This window comes from Rattus rattus, chromosome 3 (assembly GCF_011064425.1).
Source record: "Rattus rattus isolate New Zealand chromosome 3, Rrattus_CSIRO_v1, whole genome shotgun sequence".
NCBI lineage: Eukaryota > Metazoa > Chordata > Mammalia > Rodentia > Muridae > Rattus > Rattus rattus.
Window position 1 is genome coordinate 56,173,791 of NC_046156.1, and position 23,396 is coordinate 56,197,186.

Here is a 23,396-nt window from a genome sequence, read left to right on the forward strand (position 1 = left end):
TTTAACCCCTGAGCCATCTCTTTGGCGCCCTCCTTCCCATTTTTAATTTTTTTGAGGATCGTATTCCAGGAATTTTAAACACACTACTAATCTGTTAAACAAAAGAATTACTGATCACTTCCTATGTGCCACGTGATGTGCAGGCATCAGAAAAACAGAAATAAAGCAAGGTGTCTCCTCTCCACAAACGGCCAAGGACTGAGGATTAAGCCATAGTCAGCAATCAGATATGTTGCGTCCAGTTCTGTTAGAAGTGGATGAAGAATACTCTGGAAATGTACCACGGCAGCTATGGTTCCCACTGTTTCTGAAGCTGTCTCCTTGGATGTTGTCTAAGATGAATATTATACCAGATGCTGGCTAATGGTGGTTGATGCAGTGAGGTGTCCCAGTCTGGGCTGCATACTAGACTAATTTAGTTCACTGCATATGTTGCTGTCTGTGGCCTAAACTGTCCCCCTTCTGTTTCTTTCTTTCCGATTTCTTCTAGTGGTTCTTAATTGCCAACCGGTCTTACAAAGTCAGCGCGGCCAGCTCCTTTTTCTTCAGTGGGGTGTTTGTTGGCGTAATCTCCTTTGGTCAGCTTTCAGATCGCTTCGGGAGGAAAAAAGTCTATCTCACAGGTAATCTGTCACCATGTGCATACACCAAATGAGAGGCTTTATTTTCCTAAGACTCTTATGAAAATACGAAGGGAGGTTATTTCCCTAACGTTCTCTGTGAGTTCGCAGGTGGACAGAGAGCTTCTGTTTATTACATTGGCGAGAGGCCACACCGCGCTAGCGCTGACTCTGGCCAAGTGGTTTTCTGGAATGAGCTCACCTGGCTAAGACCAGATATTTTGGTTAAAGACATTTTTTTTTCCTGACAGTGCTTTCTGCAACCCCCCCCCCATTGTAATCTCTGCCCTGCTTCTAAAGAGAGCAGTGAAGGATTGCCACAGCCTTCCCTTCCATTTCCCTGTATTTTTCTGTGTTGATTTATTTCAAATGAGCTCTATAGGACCTGGCGTAGCCGTCTTGACAGGCCGAATGGGAGCGAGGATTTTCAATTTCTAGCATTATTACAAATAACCGAAAACGGTGCGTGATTGACAGAAATTGTAAAACAAAGAAAGCAAGCCTCGGTTTTTCTTCATCATTCTCAATGCAAATTGGTAGAAAAAAATAAAAATAAAAACATATCTCAGGACATTTAAGCTTACAAAGGCTTATTTTACAAACTGACGAATATAATTTATTACTGTCCTCAAATGCTGTTTTGCTTCTGGGTCATTGAATATTGTTCCTCTCTTCCCAGGTTTTGCTCTTGACATCTTATTTGCCATCGCAAATGGATTTTCCCCCTCATATGAATTCTTCGCAGTAACTCGCTTCTTGGTGGGCATGATGAATGGCGGGATGTCCCTGGTGGCCTTTGTCTTGCTAAATGAGTGCGTGGGCGCCGCCTACTGGGCACTTGCAGGTACTGCCTCACTTTGTGCAGCTCTGGGTGTGAGTGGTTTGAGGGAGAGTCAGAAAACACTCAGACTTGAGGCACTTCATGTGTACAGCTTAAGTATTCCCCGCCCTAATGCTGGGGACCCGACGTGTTCCAGACTCCTCATGTGTGTGCATAATGAAATGCCTTGGAGCTGTGACCCAATTCTAAGCACAAAATGCATTTACCTTTCATAGCTGCTTTATGCGCATAACCTGGGGGTGACGCTATGTGGCATTTTGCCTGTCTCTATTTTGGGTTCAAACCATCATGTCCAGGTAAGGCATGGATTATTTTTTTACACTTGAATTGTGTTAGCTTTCAAACTGTTTCCGATTTTAGAACATTTGGGGTTGGGGGTTTTCGAATTCGGGATGCTCAGCTTTCCGGATGTCACATGCTTTCTCCGGTGTGCTTCAAGGTGTCAGACATGGTGATGTCATATTCCCTGGTGAGCCTTCCCTGGGCCTGCCTCACAGACAGGTGGCCACCTCACGACCTGTGTGCAGATGACTGTGGCGAGTGGCCCATTCGCTCAGAACAGCATTCATCACTTTCTCCCTTACACTGGGAAACAGGGCAAGGCCAGGAAACTCAGAACTCCTGAGGCCCCTTACCTCCTCCTAATGACTCCTGTTTCGTGGTTTTCCTCATCCTTGCTGTTCTCTCTGGTCAGTAGAGGGCATCATTGTAGTATTTCTCACTGATGCTAAATTTCTACATTGAGATCACACTTGTGTTATTTCTAATAATTTCCACATCCTCTCAGGACCACATATACAGTAAAAAGAATTATTTAAAATTTTTACATTTTTAAAATTTTTTGTTGTATATGCATTCACACACACATGTGTGCAAGCACGCGTGCCCATATGCTCATGCTCAGAGAAAAACTTGCAAGAGTCGGTTCTCTCCTTCCATCATGTGGTACCTGGGGATTGAACTCAGGTCATCGGGCTTGGCAGCAAACACCTTTATCCACTGAGCCATCTCACTAGGTTGTCTTAGGTAGGGTTGCTGTTGCTATGATGAAACACCGTGACTAAAATCAAGTTGAGGAGGAAAAGGTTTATTTCACTTTACTCTTGTAGCCTGCCATCTGGGAATGAGGGCAGAAACTGAAGGCAGGAACCTGCATGCAGAGACCAGGGAGGAGTGCTGTGCATTGGCTTACAAGCCATTAGCTTATAGAGCCCAAGACCACCAGCCCCGGGGTGTCACTGCCCATCACTCATCAATCAATGAAATACGCTCAAGCTTGCCAATAGTCCAGACCTGTGGGGACATTTCTTAGCTGAGATTGCCTTTTCAAAATGGCTCTAGCTTGTGTTATATTGACATAAAAGTAACCAGCATAAAGGCTGGGGGCCGAGGATATGGCTCAGTGAGTAAAATATTTGCTAGTTTCAGATTTCCCAGCATTCGTATAAGAAGCCAGGCATGACAGTGTGTGTCTGTCACCTCTGCTGAGGAAGTGGCAAGGTTCTGGTTCAGTGACAGACCCTGTTTCAAATCATAATGTGGAGAGCAATAGAGGAAGATGTGAGCCTCTGGTCTCCACATAAACAGGCACAGGCACCTGCCACACACACACACACACACATGCATGCATACACCACACACACATACACATGCCTACACACATACATACACACACATGCATGCATATACCACACACACACACATACACACACACACACACATGCATGCACCCACACACACACACACACACACACACACACACACACACACACACACACACACACACACATACACCAGACACACAGGCACACACACACACATACACACACACACACACATACACCAGATACACAGGCACACATGTACACACAAACACTATGTGACTTCAAATATCACCTTAGGAGAGTGCCTATAACTAAACTCCTACCTTTTAGATTATTAATATGTACTGATAACTTTTGGAGATTCTTTTTTTAAAAAAACCTTTTATTTACTTGACAGTCATTGGTGCAAACAATATTTTTGAACCAATATGAGAACAAAATTAGTTTTATAGTTGATAAAAATGTATCTAAATAATAAAATTATGAGAGAATGCCATTTCTACTCTTTAGAACTAACTTACTAATTTTAAAAACTTTTTTGAGATCATAATTACATTCCTTCTTGCCTTACCTCCCTCCAAACCCTCCTCTTTCTCCCTCCCCACCGCTCTTCAAATTCATGCTCTCATTATTGTTATTGTTATTGTATACATATATGTAAATGTTTATACATATTCATATATTCCTAACCATAACCTCATCAGTCCATAGGTTACTTACATGTGTGTTTTCAGGGCTGACCATTTGACAGCACTTGGTGCACTCCTCCCTAGGGAGGACCTCCTCTTCCTTCCTTCCCAGCTTGCCTCAGTTACCCATAGTTCTTTGTGCAAGCCTGAGGCCTCGTGGGCTGTTCCCTCTCTGTTTTGTCATATCCACTGATACTGTCATTGCTCAGCTCACCTCTGGGCAGCAGTCCTGTTGGTGAGACTGTATGGGAGTGACTTCTAACATTCCTAGGAGACACGCTGTCACAGAAGCCCCCATCCTCTGGCTCTCACAGTCTCTCCACCCCCTCTTCTGCGTTGTCCCCTGAGCCTTAGCTGAAGGAATGTTTTGTAGATGTGTCCGCTGGGACGAGGTTCCACAAGTCTGCACCTGGCTAGATGTGTTTCTCTGTACTTGTGTCTCCTGCAGACACGTGTCCTTGATGAGGGATGAACACTACACTTCCATGTCAATCTAAGGACAATTGGCTGTACATTACTGTTATCGATCGTGCTGTTTAAGTAAATTAGTGGTCGTAGCCACTCCTCCAACAGCCATGTGTTCTAACACTGAGTTTCTAGTGCCAGCCATGGTTTCCTCTTGCTAAGCAGGCCTGAAGATTGGTGAGTGAGAATTGGTTACAGCTAGGGCATGCATTCTGTTCATTAGCGCTACTGTGCCATGGGTCGTTGATGTGGTCGGTTAGGGCCATCGCTGGCAGGACTGTTGGTCCTACCAACTTCAGAAGCTTGCTGTCCTGAAGATTATCTTTTAATTAGGGGAAGCTGAGAAAATAAGCAACTTCAGAGAATTCTAAGGACAATGAGAAAAATTAAGCACTGTGATGGACCACATAGTAGTTTCCAGAGTAGTTAAACAGGCTGGTTTGAGAAAACCTCAGGATAGGTGTTTGATTTAAGATTTGAATAAATAGGAAAACCTGAGCACATGCAATTCAGTAAACGAAATAACTGCAGTTGGAATGGAAATGACCAAGGCCTGAGGTCCTACTGTGGTGACTAAAGCCTGAGGTCCTACGATGGTGACCAAGGTCTGAGGTCCTACTATGGTGACCAAGGCCTGAGGCCCTACTATGGTGACCAAGGCCTGAGGTCCTACTGTGGTGCAGTTGGAAAAGATAAAGGAAGGGGTGAGGGACAGAGGAATAAGGAGGGGATGGGCCACATGTGCCTGGACCAAAGTGAACTGCATGAACAATTTGGGTTTTTATTCAAAATGCAGATGAAGGCTACGGGGCTTATGTTACATAAAGTTACGGTGGGACCTCATCCAGAAAGATTGATGTGGAGAAGAGAAAATAAAAACTGAGGGTCTTTTTAAGAAGCTGGGTAGTTGGCTCTGTGAGCCCAGTGATGGTTCAGGCTAGGTGGGAGCTGCAGCAGAGAGGGAGGAGGGAAAACTGAGTTAGATTTGATGGCCACGACCTGAAGAGGGACCAGCAGAGATGGGGACACAGGCCCAAGGGTGGCTTCAGGGTCTGGGTCTGAAGACTGGGGCATTTACAAAATAAAGTCAGAACTAGATATTGTCTAACCTGCCAACATTAAGGCAGGTTCTAACTGAGTAGGGACTTGCGTAAGAAATAAATGGAAAACAACAGGAATAAAAGCACAAGACCCTGAGACACGGAAGCATTAAGCAGACCGCACATGGTATTCCAGGACTGGGATGATGAATGGCCTTGGAATCCTCGCATTTTCAATGGTTTGAGTCAGGTCAGGTCTGCAGCCCTTTTCCTTGGGCCTGCTGTCGTTTGCAGGTATGTATGTGTGGCTTCTTGCTGGACCTTAGGTGGCCGTCTATTAGCCCATCAGACTCAACACTTCTTTCCTCCTACAACTGGCATTATTGTCTGGACCTCCGCCTGCTACTGTCATCACGGTGTGTAAGCTGGAAGCCTCGGCTATGATTTTCCACCGAGCTACAGCATACCTTTGGATCATCTCCCTGGTCCACCACGTCCATTAGATGGTGAGAAAGGCTCAACTCTAAAGAGCGCGGATGGATAAGGAACCCACTCGTTCAGCATCTCACGAAAGTACAGCCAGGCCAAGGAGACTTCTGAAACCTGGAAGCTGGGTGCTTCTCATCTCTGTTCTCCATCCTGTCTGAAAACCTTCTCAGTCAGAGATGAGACCCAAATAGTACTTGAAATGGCAAGTTCTGATTGGTCCAGGAAGAGTTACTCTTACAGCGAAGGGAACCGTGATTGGTAGTCCCAACTTGGACAACAGGAGTAATAAGATAGAATCAGTCCTCCAGTTCAGTGTGGTTGAGAGGTTCTTGGAATTAGAAAGGAAGGGAAGGCAGAAAATCTTCTGACATGGATACTCATAACCAGAGGCGTCCGTATGTCTTCCCTGCCCTGACCCTGATAAGTAGAGAAGAGTACAAACCCAAACCCAGACTGAAATAGGGGGCTGTGGTAGTTCACTCCGACTCCCCTTGACTGTATTAGGAAACACTTTAGTGAGCTCGCTTTGGAGCATGCCTGAGGTAAAGTGTCCAGAGACGATGAACAGGGAAGACCCACCCTGAAGGAGGCGGCCCCATCCTGTGGGCTGAGAGTGCAGACTGAGGAAAGCAGAAAAGAACAAGAGATGAATGAGCGCCAGCATTCTTCTCTCCAATGCTCCCTGATCCGCCCAGACACGAACGAGCAGCCTCACACTCTCCCTGCTGTGTTTCTCCACCATGACCGACTCCAGCCCTCTCAGAGTGTAGGCCAAAATAAACCCTTCCACCCGTAAATTGATTCCTGTCAGATGCCCCATCACTGTGAGGAGAAAAGTAGCAAGATCACAAATATAACACTTGCATAGCAAGCATTAAGTTTTGGAAGCTGTTAATAATGAACACTGCCTTTTAAGACCAGTGTTTGGTGACTCCCTCTCCACCATAAAAATGTTTTTGTTGCTACTTCTTAGCTGTAATTTTGCTAGTTATGAATCATATTGTAAATATCTAATATGCAGGATACCTGATACATGACCCCTGTGAAAGGGTCATTTGACTCCCAAAGGGGTCACAACCCACAGATTGAGAACTACTCTTTTAGTATTTGGAAGAATCGGGGTTTAGATTTGATTCCTCTGAAACTAGCTAATACTGTCCCCTGACTGTGTGGTGACAGGTGAATACTGAGTGACAGAGAAAGAAGCCTTATCGTTGGAAGCCAGCCAGGGGCTATTTGATGTCCTATAATGAATCTGCAAATAGCTATTGATTGTCTTAAATTTCCAGGGGACTCCATATTGTGTCTATTCCCTCACTTGCTGAATCCTGTTTTCAGAATGCTGAACCCACGCACATGCACACGTGTGCGCACACACACGCACACGCACACATGCAAACGCACACATACACTCATACACATATACTCATACACACACACAGAGGCATGCACATGCGCACATACACATGTACACACACACACACACATACACACATGCATGCACACACACACACCCCTTTGGCTCTTTTCTTAACCAGGGCAAACAATATACAAGTCATCATGTTTCGTCATAAAGTAGTAAGTTATGAACAAACATCAAAGAAAACATTTGTTTATAAGAGTAGCATAGAAAAATTAAGACTAGCAAAGCCCATTTAAAAACTGCCTTTCCTGCCAGGCACCTTTAATCCCAGCTTCTGGGAAGCAGAGGAACTCGGATCTCTGTGAGTACAAGGCCAGCCTGGTCTACAGAGTGAATTCCAGCACATCCAGGGCTACACAACAGAGCCCTGTCCCAGAAAACAATAAAACACCTTGCCTTTCCACAGAGATGGGAAAGGAGATGGGAAGGGCTCAGAGTGCCGGTGGACCCTGTGCATGCCTGACTTTGTCATATCCAGCGTGCTGTGTTGAGACCTCCCGTAACCCGCAAGCTACTTTCTTGCTTCAGGGTGCAGTTAATAATGGTACCTGTTTCATAAAACATCACACACAGTAGATTATTCTCAACAAAACTCAATAACCTGCCCACAACGATAATAGCAGTTACAGAAAGTGTGCCAGAGGTACAGAATTTGCAAGAGCATCAGGCAAGCTGGCACATTTAATCTTTATCTCAACACTTATTTAAAAAAAAAACACAGGCTTCGTCACAGTTCTGTGGCTGATGTTTTTCCATTAGTGTTTCACAAAAACCCGTGCTTCAAACAGATTGTGTTCCTACTTGGGAGAGGCAGGTGAGAAACAGGAAAACGTAAGGAGTCATACGTCTGATGGTGATAAATTGAGTAGAGAAAAGGGGGTGGGGCGGGGGGCTCGAGATACTATTTTCATGAATAGCCTCTGTAACAAAGATTAAGAGTCAGGGGCTGGAAGACGGCTCCGTGCCTTCAGACCCTCTCTGACAAGCCTATCGGAGTTTGATCTATGGAACCCACGTGGTGGAAGGAAGGAACCAGCTACCACAGGTCGTCTTCCGACTTCCTCAAGTGCACTGTGGCACACGCAAGCCCACACACAGAGACACACAGAACAGCAAATAAAAGCAGAATTCAACCTTTTAAGAAAATTAAGAGCAGCACTGCAGGAACTGCATGGCCCAAAAGCCACGTCACCCCCACAGTATCTCCAGCCTCAGCCCCAAGTGCAGACAGAAGTCACTGCCACACCCAGTACAGAAAGCACTTGACTAAAGCCTTGAACTTCCGTCTTGTCCACACAGGGAACGGACTTCCAGCTGCCCTCCCACCGTCTTCACAGATTTCTGCCCCTTCTTGGTGTTATAGCATTAGAAGCTGGGTGCTATGCAGTCTTTCCCCCTCTTCTGCCTCTCACACTTAGGAGGGCAGGACCAATGTCTCACAAGGAGGGCATGCACACTGGTCAGTTTGGAAAGGGTGCCGTGAGTGGTCCTCTCCAGTGACAATTCTCTTTTCCCTGCTTTAGGATCGATTGGCGGTCTCTTCTTTGCCGTTGGCATCGCACAATACGCCCTGTTAGGATACTTCATCCGCTCCTGGAGGACCCTAGCCATTCTGGTCAACCTTCAGGGAACAGTAGTCTTTCTCTTGTCTTTGTAAGTAGTCTTTTCTCCTTGGGATTTTTGTTCCATAAACCAGAATATCTTGGAAGATGTGAGCAGGCCAGCAAGCAGCATTACGTCTTCCAGGAGCTTGCCTGCAGTGAATTCTGGGAAGAGCTAAACTGCAAACATTCAATTTTTGCCAGCTCCTTGAAGAGAGAGATGCTAGTTAATTAGTTCACAATATAGGTATCTCAAGTTTAATTTCTCAGTAAACAGTACCTGGCCTTCAGGCTATTGGAAATTTCTTTCCTTTTTCCTCCTTTTCTTTTTCTTCTTATTTTTTTTAACTCGGTGCCTTGAGCTTAAAGATCTTCAAGCTGGATCTCACCATGTGTTAGGTTCGAGACTGAGGTCTGACACTGTGGAGCCAAGTGTAAGTGCTGACCATGTAGTGACATCTGTCCATCTTGCACTGGAGTCTCATTTCAGGGTCTTCAAGTACAGAGTGTACAAGGTCTACAGGAGTGCTTAGAGCAATACAAAAATAATTCCCAGGCCAGGGTGGGCTCCACAAACAATCACCCAAGTGACACATTAGGGTGGTAAGCCACTAAGCTCAGCCCCCTTCAGCAAGCTTTAATGTGTTGAATGAAAGCTGTATCTTCTCTAAGGTATCCGACTAAAATCTTTTGTGTAAACAAAGACTTCATCCAATGGTGTCTGGGGTTTCTTCTGTGGCATACAGTGAGACAGACCCGTGGCAGTGTCTCAATTTCAGTGGCTCTGTTACTTCGTAGCTGTTTATTGTTTCTCAGTTGAGATTTGGTGAGATCTGAACTGAAATTTGCTTCTATGTGTTTTTGAAAACAAAAGAAGAGTTAAATGCAGAAACAAATGCAGCAGAATAGTTAACTGTAATAAAAAAATCATTAAAGGATTGAGTTATATGAACTTCAGTGAGGTGATTTTATTATAAAGGGAAATAATAGCACTTTACAGTTTGCACATTGTACATTTTTAAAAGTAATAAAGCTGTGCTTCATATGGTACATTGAGTTAATAAGTAGTCATGCACGCATTGGTGAATAAATGAGTTCTCTTTTGAAATATTTAACAAAGCTCATACCTCTACACCTAGCCTGGCTCTTCTCTCTCCTTCAATAGCAGAACAAATTCAGTGCCATTGTGTGAGCCATTGTGTGCTTTTGTTTTCCCTGAGTCTGCAGTCTGAGTTAGTTACTGCTTAGTGCTAGATGAGGAACTGTCCTCACTGGGAAAGGACGGCAGGACATGAACAATGGAGAGAAAGGGATGTAAAACTTCTAGAAGCATCCACATTCCCAAATGTCATCTTCAGTGTGGTTGGTGGCATCATGGATGGAGGGTCTTGTTTGTTTTGTTTTTTCACTAATTAATCATTCTAAAAACACAAAGAGGCCCGGGAGTGCATGGCTGCCGTTAACAACTGAAAATTAATAACCGAAAATCACGTCAGGATTTTGATCCACTTCCTGCTGGTTCTTTCTCGTTCCTTCCAACTCTGCCCAGTTTAAATTCTCCTTATCTGCTTTCTCTGCGTAGGCAGGTTGGCTGTCCCCTAATAGTTCCTTTTGTTTACATGGAGACTCAATCAGATAGTGTACATAGTAGCGCTGTTACACGCATCTGGGTCAGTGGGTCAAGCTTGATCATTGGAAGATGCAGCTTCCAACAGAACAGCGTTGGCTTGGTTATTTACATTAGTCAACATCAGTAGTTAAATGCCAACAGGGAAGTGTCTAAAGGATTTTCAGAAGACATTATAAATGACTTTGATTGACAGTCCAGAGTTGTACATGAGTGTCTTTGTCCCCATTGGGGAAGTTCTATAAAATCTCCTTTTTGTCCCGACATCTTTCCTCACAGCACCCATTATCTTGCCCAGTATAGAGTGGAAATGTTCACTCAGTGGTTTCTGACAGAACGTTTGTCTGCTACGCTTCCAGATCCTGTAGTGCTTGTTGCTCTCACCATCCTTACTAAGGAGTAGCAGGAATTTGAAAACAAACAAACAAAAAACCTATTACATTCATCAAAATTTGACTTAAGGCAGAAAATATAAGATTGGACTTTTTTTAAAAAAGTATTTCGATGTTGTGTTTAGTAATGAAAGCGTCCAGTCTTGAAAGACAGTTCAGTAGGGAAGAATGCTTGCTTTGCAAACTTAAAGACTTAAGGTTGAATCCTCGTACCCATGTTAAAAAACTGAGTGTGGCCACATGCCACGGTGACCCAAGGAAAATTACTGGCCACCAGCCTAGTTCCAGGTTCAGTGAGAGACCATGCCTCAAGGAATAGGCAAAGAGTGGATAGATTAGAGGAGCTGACATCCTCCTCTGGCCTCTAAGAACACAACCTATAAACACACACACACACACACACACACACACACACTATAATTTTTAAAAGGCTTCCATTCTTCCACATCTTTGGGGAGGCCTCCTAAAGCAGAATGTTGAAGCAAAATCTGTATGGTACCTACGTTTTTGAACTGGCCTAGCCCAGAGTAGTTGGACACCTTGTGGCTGTGATGGGAAATGCCCGTTGCTCTGTGACTGGATGTTAGCCGTTTACTCTTTGCAGGCCTGGTGTGACAGACATGAAAGCCTCCCTACTCTCTAAGCTGCTGTGTTGGGTGATTCGAAGCAGCGAGCATTCAGAAGTGACAAAGATCTGTTCTACCGTTTCATGCTTCTGTGTAATCGTAAAATAATGCTTCCTCCTAACCATGTCATTATGTTACAAACACCCTTGAAATGTTCCCTTTGATAAAAAGTCTATCTCAATGTTAGACTTTTCCAGAACTTAAGAACCTAGTTGTTTAGGCATGGTGGAACAAGTCTAAATCCCAGCACTATGAGGGGTCTTGAGTTCAGAGTTATTCTGGACTTTGGAGCAAGTCTGAGGCCAGCCTGTTCTACCCAGTAAGATGAGAAAAATATAAAGCTATGCTATACCCACTGCTGTGTTGTCTATCAACAACATCTAGTGGGGATCCCGAGCTGAGCCTGGCCTAGGCTTTGTGAGGAACATGCATCCTCCAGTACTGGAGATTTGCCATTCACTTACTGAAACTTACTGAAATGGAAACTATTTACCTTTATTGAAACCGATGTTTGAAAAGCTCAGTTCCAACCGATAAAAATGAGCCAGCGTTTACCGTCACCACAGTGTCCAGAGTGGCCCCTTTGTTCTCTCTCATGTGTCACTGGGGAAGTAAGTCACTTTATGCTTGTGAAGGAAGTGAACCATGGAGAGGGAAGCCACCGACAGAGGGGACGTCTGTCTCCTTCCTCTGCACGTGCACCTGTATGCATATCCAGCCTTTAATGACGTGTCTTTCAGATTCATTCCTGAATCACCTCGTTGGTTGTACTCCCAGGGTCGGCTGAGTGAGGCGGAGGAGGCCCTGTACCTCATTGCCAGGAGGAACCGCAAGCTCAAGTGCACGTTCTCACTAACACATCCGGCCAACAGGAGCCTCAGGGAAACAGGAAGCTTCCTGGATCTGTTCCGTTACCGGGTCCTCCTAGGACACACTCTGATCCTGATGTTCATCTGGTAATTCCGAGAGGTGTTATGGGATCTCCCGTTTGAATGCTAATGATAACCTGTTCATTAGGGTTACCTGCAGCCACCTTGTCAGTGTGACGCTGCTGTGTAAATACAAAAACAAAACAAAATACCAAGGCTCTTTCCCCTCAGTGCTTGCTGTGTGAACCCCTCTGCTCTCTTGGGAATATCGTCTCTGGCGCTGATAGGTTCCCAGGGCTGGACAACTACCCATCAAGTCAGCAGCTGAAGGGTTAACACTCTGAGCCTCATATTTGCTTAGCATATTCCGCCGCCTCTCCCAATGCTTCTGAGTTAATGTAAACTGCATCCAGGATTCTAGGTGGCTTCTTTTGAAGAATGGAGTTTCAGAGAGACAACCATGGGGCTCATGTCCCAGGGAATGATAAGTGCATGGTGAATGTCAAAGACTCAGGGTTAGAGGTATGGCGGTTAAGAGAACCACTGAAAACCAGACCTGCAGTACAGTGCCCACACTGCTGATTGGAGGTTAGAAGCAAATACCAGAGACACAGGAACTCAGCTCTACCCAGCTGTGAGTTTGCTTGTCACATGTCCATCAGCTGCTTTGGAGGAAGCATCTCCCTTTAGAGCTTACACGTAAGCGAGCACGTGTGCCTATGTGCATGTGTGTTTGTGTGCGTATATGATAGAAGGAAGTGAAGGGCATTATACATGTCAGGTCAAATGCTCTTCTGCTCTGTCTTTGAGCGATATTATAGCCCACCATGGCCTGTCGTTCATAGCCTAGGACACTCAGCCCACTTCTATGGTTTTGGTAGAGGGAAGAGCAAAATATTCCCTTTGCCATGTGACCCCAATGCAACCACAACATATCAGGCTTTTTCTAGGGAAAACAAAATAGAAGCAAATGTTTAGCAAGCATTGGCCATTGTGACGTGCAGCAGATGAACAGCTAGTGGAAGTTGGAAATCCCAGGTAATCTATTGCTTGGGTAGGAACTTGTGGTTTACTAGCTGTGTTACACCAGTGAAGGCCAAGCTCAGGTTGTTAGAACCAGCTATTCTGTGTTGTGATTTTTAATATAGCAGCTTGCTAATCACTGATGTGCCTCTGAGTTCTTCAGTCTTATTTGGAGCACATCATCCCCCACCACAAGAGACGGGCATGTGTCCAGCACAATACCAGGGCTGGGAGGCGCTTCCTAAGTGTGAATCTCAATGACGGTGTGCAGAAATGAGTTAATGTCTCTCACGAGCCTCCCTCCCCATTGCTCTTCTCAGGAGGTCCTGCTCTGCTGTGACCCTGACCTTTTCTTCTCTACTCTGCTCTCTGTAGTTTGTGTGACTGCTGAAGACCTTGGATTGGAAGTGACTAGGGTTCTAGAGGGGGTGGAGAGCCAGGCTTGGTGGCCTGCAGATGACCCACCTGAGGGTCCAGGCCACTCTCTAGCCACCACCTGTTGGATTTCCCCCATAGAAGGCTCTGTTCTGCCCTTCTGGTAATATCACAAGGCCACAGGCCATAGTCCCTAGATTGCTGGACCCAATGAAGTAAGAACAGGGCTATTGTTTTCATGGCAGTGCAGAAACGCTTGAGGAGGCAGGAACAATGTCTTCTCTCAAGCAGGAACTATACATCCATTGCTTTATCGAATACATAGACATAAATCACTCCCAAAGCCCTATTATGCTTTTGTTTCTTAATAGGATAGATGTTTAGATTAAGATAGGAAGTTCAGTGGGGGAGTAAAGCTCGTTACTTGGAGCAGAGGGTAGTATATTGAATGGTACTGTTTAATCTCTCCTGGAAAAAAATTTGTTTCTGCCCTATGAACTTTTCTCTCACCTCTCAGTCCTTTGGTCTCCGATATAGGTTTGTGTGCAGCTTGGTGTACTATGGCCTTACCTTGAGTGCGGGTGACCTAGGAGGAAGCATTTATGCCAACCTGGCTTTATCTGGCCTCATAGAGATTCCATCCTACCCTCTCTGCATCTACCTGATTAACCAAAGATGGTGAGTATGGATGACAAGGCACACACAGAGGTGTGTGTTGTACTATACGTAGTCTTCCATATGTATGCACATACCTAATTGCTTTGCTCCATGGCCTGACAGTGTATGCCCAGCACTGTCCATCAGAGTTCTTCTCAGGCTAAATGCAGCTCAGCTCACCTTTCATTGTAGTAGTTCTTGAGTTTTGTGTATATGAACGCTTACGCAGGCTTACAGTCATAGTCATTGAGTAGTCAATGCAGCTTCGTAGCATGAGCAACGTGGTGGGTGGCTCCATGTAAATAGAACCCCATCAACTCAGAATTCGCACGTTCTTTTAAGACAAAACCTGACAGAACTAGAAAGACTCCCTACCTCCTAAGACCTACTAGGATGGGGCAGAGTATACCCTGCTTTTGTTGCTTGTGAACAAGGGAGTGAAATTCCGAGAGTTATTTTATAGAGGTCAGCATCTTTGTCTGCTTAGCCCCTCTGTTATGTCATGACTGAGGGGCCAGGTGAGTTGTGACATTTCTCATTGTCTAGACATTATCATTTCAACCCAAACTATCGCTCTGCCTAGCACTCTACTATTAATCAGGAAACCAGGAGTCCTTTAATGGTTATTTAGCCTCGTTAATGAAAGAAGTTTCAAACAGACTTAGAAGGAAGCTCGAAGACAATTTTATTAGAGATTGAAAGAAAAATAATGGGGCAGGCAGGCTGGATCTGGGCAGAGGGGAGACAGAGAGAATGCCATGCTTTCAAATTATAGCCAGAAGTCAGAGAAACAGTGCTATCTAGAGTGCCGAGGAAAATATGTATGTGAAGAGATGAGGAGAAGGGCCAGCAGACAAATGCCAGGTGCCGGGCCAACCTCTCCCAGGCGCTTGTTTATTTCTGTTTTTAAAAAGCAAAGAGTAAAACACTGCTGAGTAAGAGGTGGGCTAGTCTTGGTCCTGTCAAGGCTGGATGTCCCAGTGTAGGGGAATGTCAGGGTGGGGAGGTGGGAGGGAGTGGGTGGGCGGGAGGGGGAGCACCCTCACAGAAGCAGGGGGGAGGGATGCAATAGTGGGTTTCTTGAGAGGAAACCGGGAAAGGGGATACCATTTGAAATGTAAATAAAAAAAATAATCCAATAAAAGTAGAAGGGTCAACGTTGAAAAAAGAGGTGGACTAGTGAGCTGAAGGGAAAAGCTATCGAAAGCATCGGGCCATGAGCTGCAACCCCCATTATAGCCCCACCCCTGACTTACCTGCCCTCCTGACAGTGTGCTTCAGCTGAGAGCCAAATGCAGGTCTCTGCTCAGTTGGAGGCTGTCCTCCCAGAGAGCGTTGCAGATGACTGGCCTGAGTCCTCTGCTGGTGCCCATCTCTCCCTCTCACCATGGTCCCAGAAGCAGGCCAGCCAGCACACTCAGCAGCATCCCTGGGAGGGCAGGTCCTCCTCTTTGCAGCTACAGGCTCCTGTGTGTGCCTCTGATGGCCACTTCCAGCATCACCAGGAAGCTTTTGTGAGGGTAGCCTATGCCCCAGGCTTGCCTATCATGGTCGATGCCACTCAAAAGCCATTGCATGCTACCTGTTAAAAATAACCTGGAAGACAGCTGTCAAGAAGATGCCAGACCTTTCCTGTTTTCCAGCAGCTACTGCCTCAAGGCCAGGCTGCAATCTGCAGGGGAGAAGTTCAGTGCCTTTGGGACCAAGCAGACCTGGGTTTCCTTCTAGTCTGAGCCACATTGCTACCTTTCTGACTTCAGCAAGTTCCCCCACTAAGCTTCCATTTGTACTTAGCCTAAAACCTTAGTCTTACCCTGACAAATTATCAGAATTACACGTAGATACTGAAGTTCCTAGCAGAGGCCCTGGCCTGTTGCTGGCCTGTTGCTGGCTTGTTGCTGGCCTGTTGCTTGAGAGTGGAGATCAATGTCACCTCTTTGTGACATTGACCTCTTAAGCCTGGTCCTCTTAATTGAAAATTGAAGCATACAGTACATTTTACTCTAATTGAAACCACTAGCAAGGATTTTCTTTTCCTGTTTATATGTCCAAAGGTTTGAGACAAAAACAAACAAACAAAAAAGCCCCAACAAACCTTGTATTTAATTTTTTTTAACATCGTAAGAATCGGGTAACCAGAGACTAAAACAAACTAGAGGACTCTGTTCTCTTGGTTAGATTGAGTCTCTAAAAGACGGAGAGTGTAACCGCACATGCCTACACATGTGTTATCCGGATTGAGTGAGGTAATAGGTGGCACACATTTAAAACAGTCCTGCCATGCTGCACCTTCTGAAATACAATGATTCGTCCCCTGTGTACAGGATCTGATCCTGCCTTCCAGTGGATCCCCTTTCATACTTGTTTATATCCCGATCTGTCTCCTGACCAGCTATGTTTGCCACCCACTCAAAAAAAATTAAATTGAGAACATTTAAGTAGGAAAGTTGCAGGAGAGGGAAGTTGGCTTTATAAAATTCGTTAGAGAGACATGTTATTTCCTCCCATTGTCTAGGTTTGGTCGGAAGCGGACACTAGCGGCGTTTCTGTGCCTTGGAGGACTGGCCTGTCTTATTGTGATGTTTCTTCCAGAAAAAAAAGGTATGCCTTTCAAATTTCCACGAGGGTTCTGAACAGCACTTTATTACAATGAATCTCAATACAGTAAAAGGATTACCATATGCCAGGCGTCATTTCTATGATTGCACATCACTTAGCAACTGTGCGGGCTATAATGGGCCAGACTCTTCGCATTGCCTGAACTATTCTCCTGGTGAATAATGTGCTCAGAGGTGTGCTATTAATTCTTTCAGGCTATTAAGCTACCATCTGGGGTGTCTGGGATGCAGCACTGGTGACGTTAGAGTTGTTTACTTGATAATGGGAAGGCCAAGGCCCATTCTGCACTGAAAAACAGTCCTTCCAAGCTGCAAATGAAACTGAATGCTCTGGCCAGTCTGGAGACAGGAGGTCAGACACTGGTTCTCAGAGGTAGCTTAGGAACCCCTAAATGTCTCCACATGAGTCCCCCAGGGTTAATAATAATAACAACAGCAACACCATAAGAGTAACACTCACTGTCCATAACAATGGTTATGCTCTTGGTCAATTTAAAGCATGACTTAGGGATGCTGAGATGACTCAGCTGGTAAAGGCCCTAGCCACAAAGCCTTCAACCTGAGTTTGATCACAAGTACTTACATGATGGAGGTGAGAACAGCTCCTACAAGTTGTTCTTTTACTTCCACACATGCTGTGGTGCACACACACACACACACACACACACACACACACACACACGCTCACACATACACACATTCACACTCACACACACATACTCACACACACACATACACACACACACACACACACATACACTCACAACACACATATACACACACATGCTCACCCACTTCAAATAAAGTGTGTTTGTAGGAAGCTTTGGTACTTTTATAATTCTGTAGCTTTACTAAATAATACAGCTTCAAAGATATTTGGAGTGGGACTGTAGCTTAGCTGGTAGACCACTTGTGTAGACTGCACAAAGCTCTAGGTTCAATCCCTGGACCACATAAAATCTGAGCATGGTGGCAAATCTGTAATCCCAGAATGCTGGAGATGAAGGCAGGAAGATTAGAAGTTGAAGGACATCCTTGGCTATATTACAAATCTGAGGTCAGATACATGAGACCCTACTAGAAATAAATGTCTCTTTGCCATCCGATTAATGTTAGCTATGTAGGAATTCTGTGAAGCTGGATATAGCAGTGTGTGCTCGAAATTCCAGCACATAGGAGGTGGAAGCAGTAAGATCCCAACAGTAAGGCTGACCTGAGCTGTGTAGCAAGTTGAAGGCAGGCCTGTGCTACACAGCAAGACACTGTTTCAATAACAAAAGAGGAAGAAAATCTGTAGATACATAGGTATTTGCAGCTTTCTAAGCTTTTTTGTTTGCTTGCTTGTTTTTGTTTTTGTGCTCCTTTTGTGGTACCTGCACATTGGAGATGTGACTGTTCCAGCACAGAGACATGTTCAGTGAGGCGGGTCCTACCAGCTTTGCTACCAGGGTACACCAGCTAATAACACCCTGCGCTGAGTTTGGGGATTTCGATCGCTGCCGTATGGCTCTCGTGCTCTGAGAATCATGGAGATAGTCTGGTAGCTTCCGGGAAGCATGAAATGGTCATTTCCCAGAGCAGCCTGCATGTTAAGCACCCCTCTGCTAAACTGCTGCTCCTTGAGTTCAGTTGTTCTGGGGTCTTATCCAGAGCCTTCAGGAGGCCCAGACTCACTTCCTGACCCTGAGGTGTACCGCTTCTCTGTCGGTCACCACCTGAAGTTCCGTGCCATGAGCAGATCACACACCGATTGTCTGTTCAACAGCGATTTAGGCTGGGATTGCACCACAGCCGGGCAGGGATTTTTATCAACTCATGGAAACTAGAGAATTCAGGATGCTTGCCCATTTCTTATCCTATACCAGTGCCAGCATTCTCGTTTTGTTTGTCTAAGGCAAGAGATAACGGGCTTCTAACTGTGGTAGCTTTATGCTCAGCAGAGCGTGCTTTGTGCAGACAACTTTGGAGATGCAGTTTTCTACCATGACTGTCGTATTTATGCCTCACCTCAGAGAGCAAAGCTTTGACTATGCCATAAACCTTTTCTGTGCCTCATCTCCCTATGGAAGGCAGGGCCAAGGGATATCTTTTTTCCCTCTTGCTTCCTTGCACATCCAGGTAGCCCACCCCTAGGACTCTGCACATGACTTTTCCTTAACATTGACTCTACTATAAACAACAAAACAAAACCCAAGATGAACACACGTGAGCGATCTCCTGACCAGATCAGCCAGCCCTCTCTATCCCCATTTGTCCTCAGAGCTGCTGGGACCCTCTGCAGATTGTGCCCCTCGATGAACACGCTCAAGACACAGTGGAGCACTGTTTTCCACAGCCTTGGGGAATAAATATACCACGGCAGTTATGCTTAGAAAAGTGGACAGCCTGACAAATTGCAAAAATTTCCTAGGGAAGAAATTCTGTGATGACCCTTAGTAAATGATGTCTGGTTTTCACAACCATGACTGCTAGAATGATCCTCTTCCACTGCGGCTGAGCCCATTTCCCCCTTTGATTCATCACTAACGACAGAGAACAGATGGCCTATTTTTTGTACATAACCCTTCTTCTTTCTGGAATCCTCTTTGAAAGTAAAAGAAATTCTTTAAACTATTCATATTGACCCTTTAAGATGTTTTACTTGGTTTCTTTTCAATCTGCCCTTTTCAAGCTATAGGTTATGAAAGTCCTGATAGGTGTGTGTTAAGAAAGAGACTTCGCAGTTTCTATTAGCAGCTCATGTGAGTTTGAAGACCATTCAATTCTCCGCCGTGCTCCTGCTCATTTCTCCACCGTGCTTCTGCTCATTTCCCTACTGTGCTCCTGCTCATTTCTCCACCGTGCTCCTGCTTATTACGATACTGTGCTCCTGCTCATTTCTCCACCGTGCTCCTGCTCATCTCCCTGCTTTCCTCCACCAAGCGTTCCACACCTGCACTCTCCCCTTTCTGCCAACTCAGGTGCCCTTTACCCATGGCTTCCTTTTAGCATCTGCCTATGGTTGTGGTTCTCAGTTTCTGGGGCATTTGTGAATACTGTGACAATATATCTCCAGAAAACAAGATAAAAACCAGATGTGTGGTATCTCACAGCCTGTGATTTATAATTATAAGTGGAATATCCCTAATCCAAAAAGCTGAAACCTGAAGTGTTCCAAAATCCAAAAACTTTCAACACTAATAGAGAGAAGCTTCCTTCCTGGTTAGCCTCCCCGTGTTCTCCTCAAGGAATGTTAACAGGGCCACTTACTCATTTTTTGAAACAGACTGGTCAGCAGGCATTTTACTTGGTTCGTATTCTTGCTCAGAGGAGGGTTCTAATTAATCTTACAATATAAATTGCCGTGTGGAGTGTTGACTAAGTGCTGGATTCTCTCCACATACAGAAGGTCATTACGCGTCACCACATACGGAAACTAAAATTCAGGCTGGTCAGCTAGCATGTCCAGCTTTAGAGTGAGGGGTTGGAGTTCCACCCCTGACTCACAGCACAGCCCGTGATTGCAAACGGGGAAGCCGTGGTGTCTGAGCATGAACAACACTGTGTGATCACAGCCAGTTCTTAACTCTCCAGTGGCAGACTGGTGGGCTTAAAAGACTGACTTTAGGGTGGCCCTGACCTGCAGAGGAGGCTCATGGCGGCTGTGTCCTCTCTGGAAGATGTGACCATGTGCCGTACCAGCCACAGTGAGGATGGAGATCGTGCGCACTGACTGCCTGGAGTGGCCGCACGTCACATCTCCTCCCTCAGAGCCGTCTGCCCATCTCTGCCCCGGCTTCTCCAGCACCTATGAATACAAGGTCCGCTCCCTGGCCTCAGACAGCTTAAAATCTCATGAGGGAACTTAGTGATCCAAAAATAATGAGCAACAGTGCCACAGGAGAACTGACAAGTGATTAGGCCTTCAGCCATGATCGTAAGACGGCAGCCATCTCCCCACTTTAAAATATAAAACCTATATTTTAAAAACTAACAAAATATACATTAAAATGTTCATATTTATCCACTAGACAACAGGCTGCATAGGGCAATGACCCCAAGATAAGGACACTAAACAAAGGCAGGCTCCAGGAGCGTCTTTGTGCAGGGTCAATCAAAGAATCAAAGAACTAGATATTGAGCATGGCTACAAGTTGCTAAGGCAAAAACATTGAGAAATGGATACTAAGGTGGCTAGAAGAAATAGATATTAAAGGGGCTAAATGTTGCTGGGAAACAATATTGAGAGGAGTAAAACACACAGAGGAAGACTCCAGAGATCTCCAGAAAGATCCTCCAGGCTCTGTGCATGCAAGGGAGGGTACTCGTGAGGACAGAAGGAAACTACTAGACCAGAGTCCGATGGAGTGACGTGAATGGGGAAGACTGTCAGGCAACAGTGGGGAGGACTCATGAGATCAGACTGGGTAGAATCAGTAGATATGAGTGGGAAAGACCATGAGTAGAGCTGAGGAGGACCAGTAGACAAGAGTAGGGAAGATTGTGAATTTGAACTGGTAGCACCACCAGACAGGAGAAGGGAGGATCACCAGACAGGAGTAGGGAGGACAATAAAACAGAAGTAGAAAGGACCATCAAATAGGAGTAGAGGAAATGATCAGACAGTAGCAAGTAGATCCATCAATGGAACCCAGGGCCATGGTCCTTTGTGCATCCTTTAGCTGGGCATTAACCATTAGAGAAGAAGCCTAAGTGAAAAGCCATTTGCCAAAATGCTCAACACAAACACTTCATGATCAACTGATTCTGAGTAACTGAACTGCACCATAGAGCAAAGTCACTAAGGGAGCCCGCCCCCCACCTCACCAGGGAACAGTCACGCAGAGCTTTCAGTCAGAATTTCCAGGCTTCCATATAAGGAGGAGAAATCCTCCTCACAAGGAGAGAATTCAGCAGAAACAACCCCGAGGTCCACGAGTGATGGGACCAGAAAGCCAGGACATCCAAGCAGCGGCTGCAACAGTGGCCCATGTGCCTGAGTGGACGAATATCCAAGCAGCTACCGTGGCTATGCTCTGTGGGTTTAAGCAGACAAGTCCAAGGAGCTAGTATAACTGTGTCCCATGAGCCCACGTATGTAGGGAGCTGCAACGTGCCGAGCCTCAAAGATGGCGCTGGTTTCTGCCTTCCACCCTCCCAATGGTGAGCGCTCCTTGTAGTAAACAAGTCCTTATTTGGCTATGCCTGCCTGGCCTGCTAGCTTCCGCATAGTGACAGCCTATCTGCATGACCCATGTGGCTTGATAAGAGTGGCCAGCCCTAGCTATTTAAGTGTGCTCCGGGGGTTCCCCGGGGGTCAGAAGATTTTATCAACGTTCCTGAGTAAAACTGCTTGAAGAAGATCTCCTCTGGTCATGTCTTCCTTGCTGGTCGAGGTTGACCAGAACGAAATTAAACTAGAAATCAATAATAAAAGGTATCTGGAAAAAATCCTAAACATTTAAATACTAAACAACACTCTTTTAAAGACGCACAGATCAAATAACACGGGAAGTTACAAGATATTTTGGTTAAAACATAAATATATAACATCAAAACTCATGTAGAAACTTTTATAAAGCTTAATTTGAACATTTATATAATTGTCAACACTCAAGAGAACAGATTGGTAATCTCAATGCTGTCTCTAGAAGATAAACTCTAAAAAATGAACGCCAGTGAAACAGAAGGCAAGCAGAAGAATAAAGTGATAAATATAAGAGAGAAAAAAGCAAGGAATGAAAACAGAAAAACTATAGAGAAAACCAAGGAAACCAAAATCTTTTTGTTTAGGACCAGTTAAAATGAATAAACCTCTAAACTAATAAAATATAAGGAGATAATGGATCACAAATATCAGAAATGAGAATGGGGCCATCACTGAAGGAGCTGTGGCAATTAATGAGAAAACATCAAGAATATTCCTACGCTAGGAAATCCAATTTAGGTCCAGTCTGCAGAGAAGCAAACCAAGAAAGCTTATGTGAAAGCAAGCGGCCCTTCGCTGGAGAGCAGCTGAGTGTGAGGTTAGAAACATCCCACAGAGAACTGCGAGCACCAATGGCTTTGCTCCTGGGTACTATAAAACATGTAAATAAGAAATTCCGGCTGCCACCGCGGAGAGCCCGTGGGCAGAACCCCGCGAGCGAACTCGAGCCTCGGGGCCACAGGTAAGACTAACTTATCTGCTGCAAGTGACCTGCCGGGTGGAATCGGGACAACAGAGGCAGAATCCCTCTAGGACCAGGCACGCCCTGTGTTTACTGGAAGTCCCATTGTCCATGCGGATCCCGGCCCGCAGCAGCTCTCTGCTCCCAGAACCCGTGGAGAGATACCTTACTGCCTGGTCGGGTGGGCACTCCTGAGGCTGCAGAGCGGAAGAGACCACCAACACTGCCCACCCCTGCCCACATCCCTGACCCAAGAGGAAACTGCACAANGCCTCTGGGTTCCTNNGG

At 45.4% G+C, this 23,396-nt stretch overlaps 1 protein-coding gene across 1 annotated transcript in view; it reads left to right on the plus strand.

Moving 5' to 3' along the window:
• Positions 1–23,396, plus strand: part of Slc22a15 (solute carrier family 22 member 15) — a 66,103-nt gene that overhangs the window by 27,268 nt on the left and 15,439 nt on the right. Inside the window, exons 3-8 of the mRNA XM_032897618.1 lie at positions 491–623; positions 1,300–1,464; positions 8,695–8,824; positions 12,158–12,373; positions 14,222–14,362; positions 16,857–16,942. Of these exons, the coding sequence (XP_032753509.1) occupies positions 491–623; positions 1,300–1,464; positions 8,695–8,824; positions 12,158–12,373; positions 14,222–14,362; positions 16,857–16,942 (871 nt within the window). The remainder of the gene's footprint in view (positions 1–490; positions 624–1,299; positions 1,465–8,694; positions 8,825–12,157; positions 12,374–14,221; positions 14,363–16,856; positions 16,943–23,396) is intronic.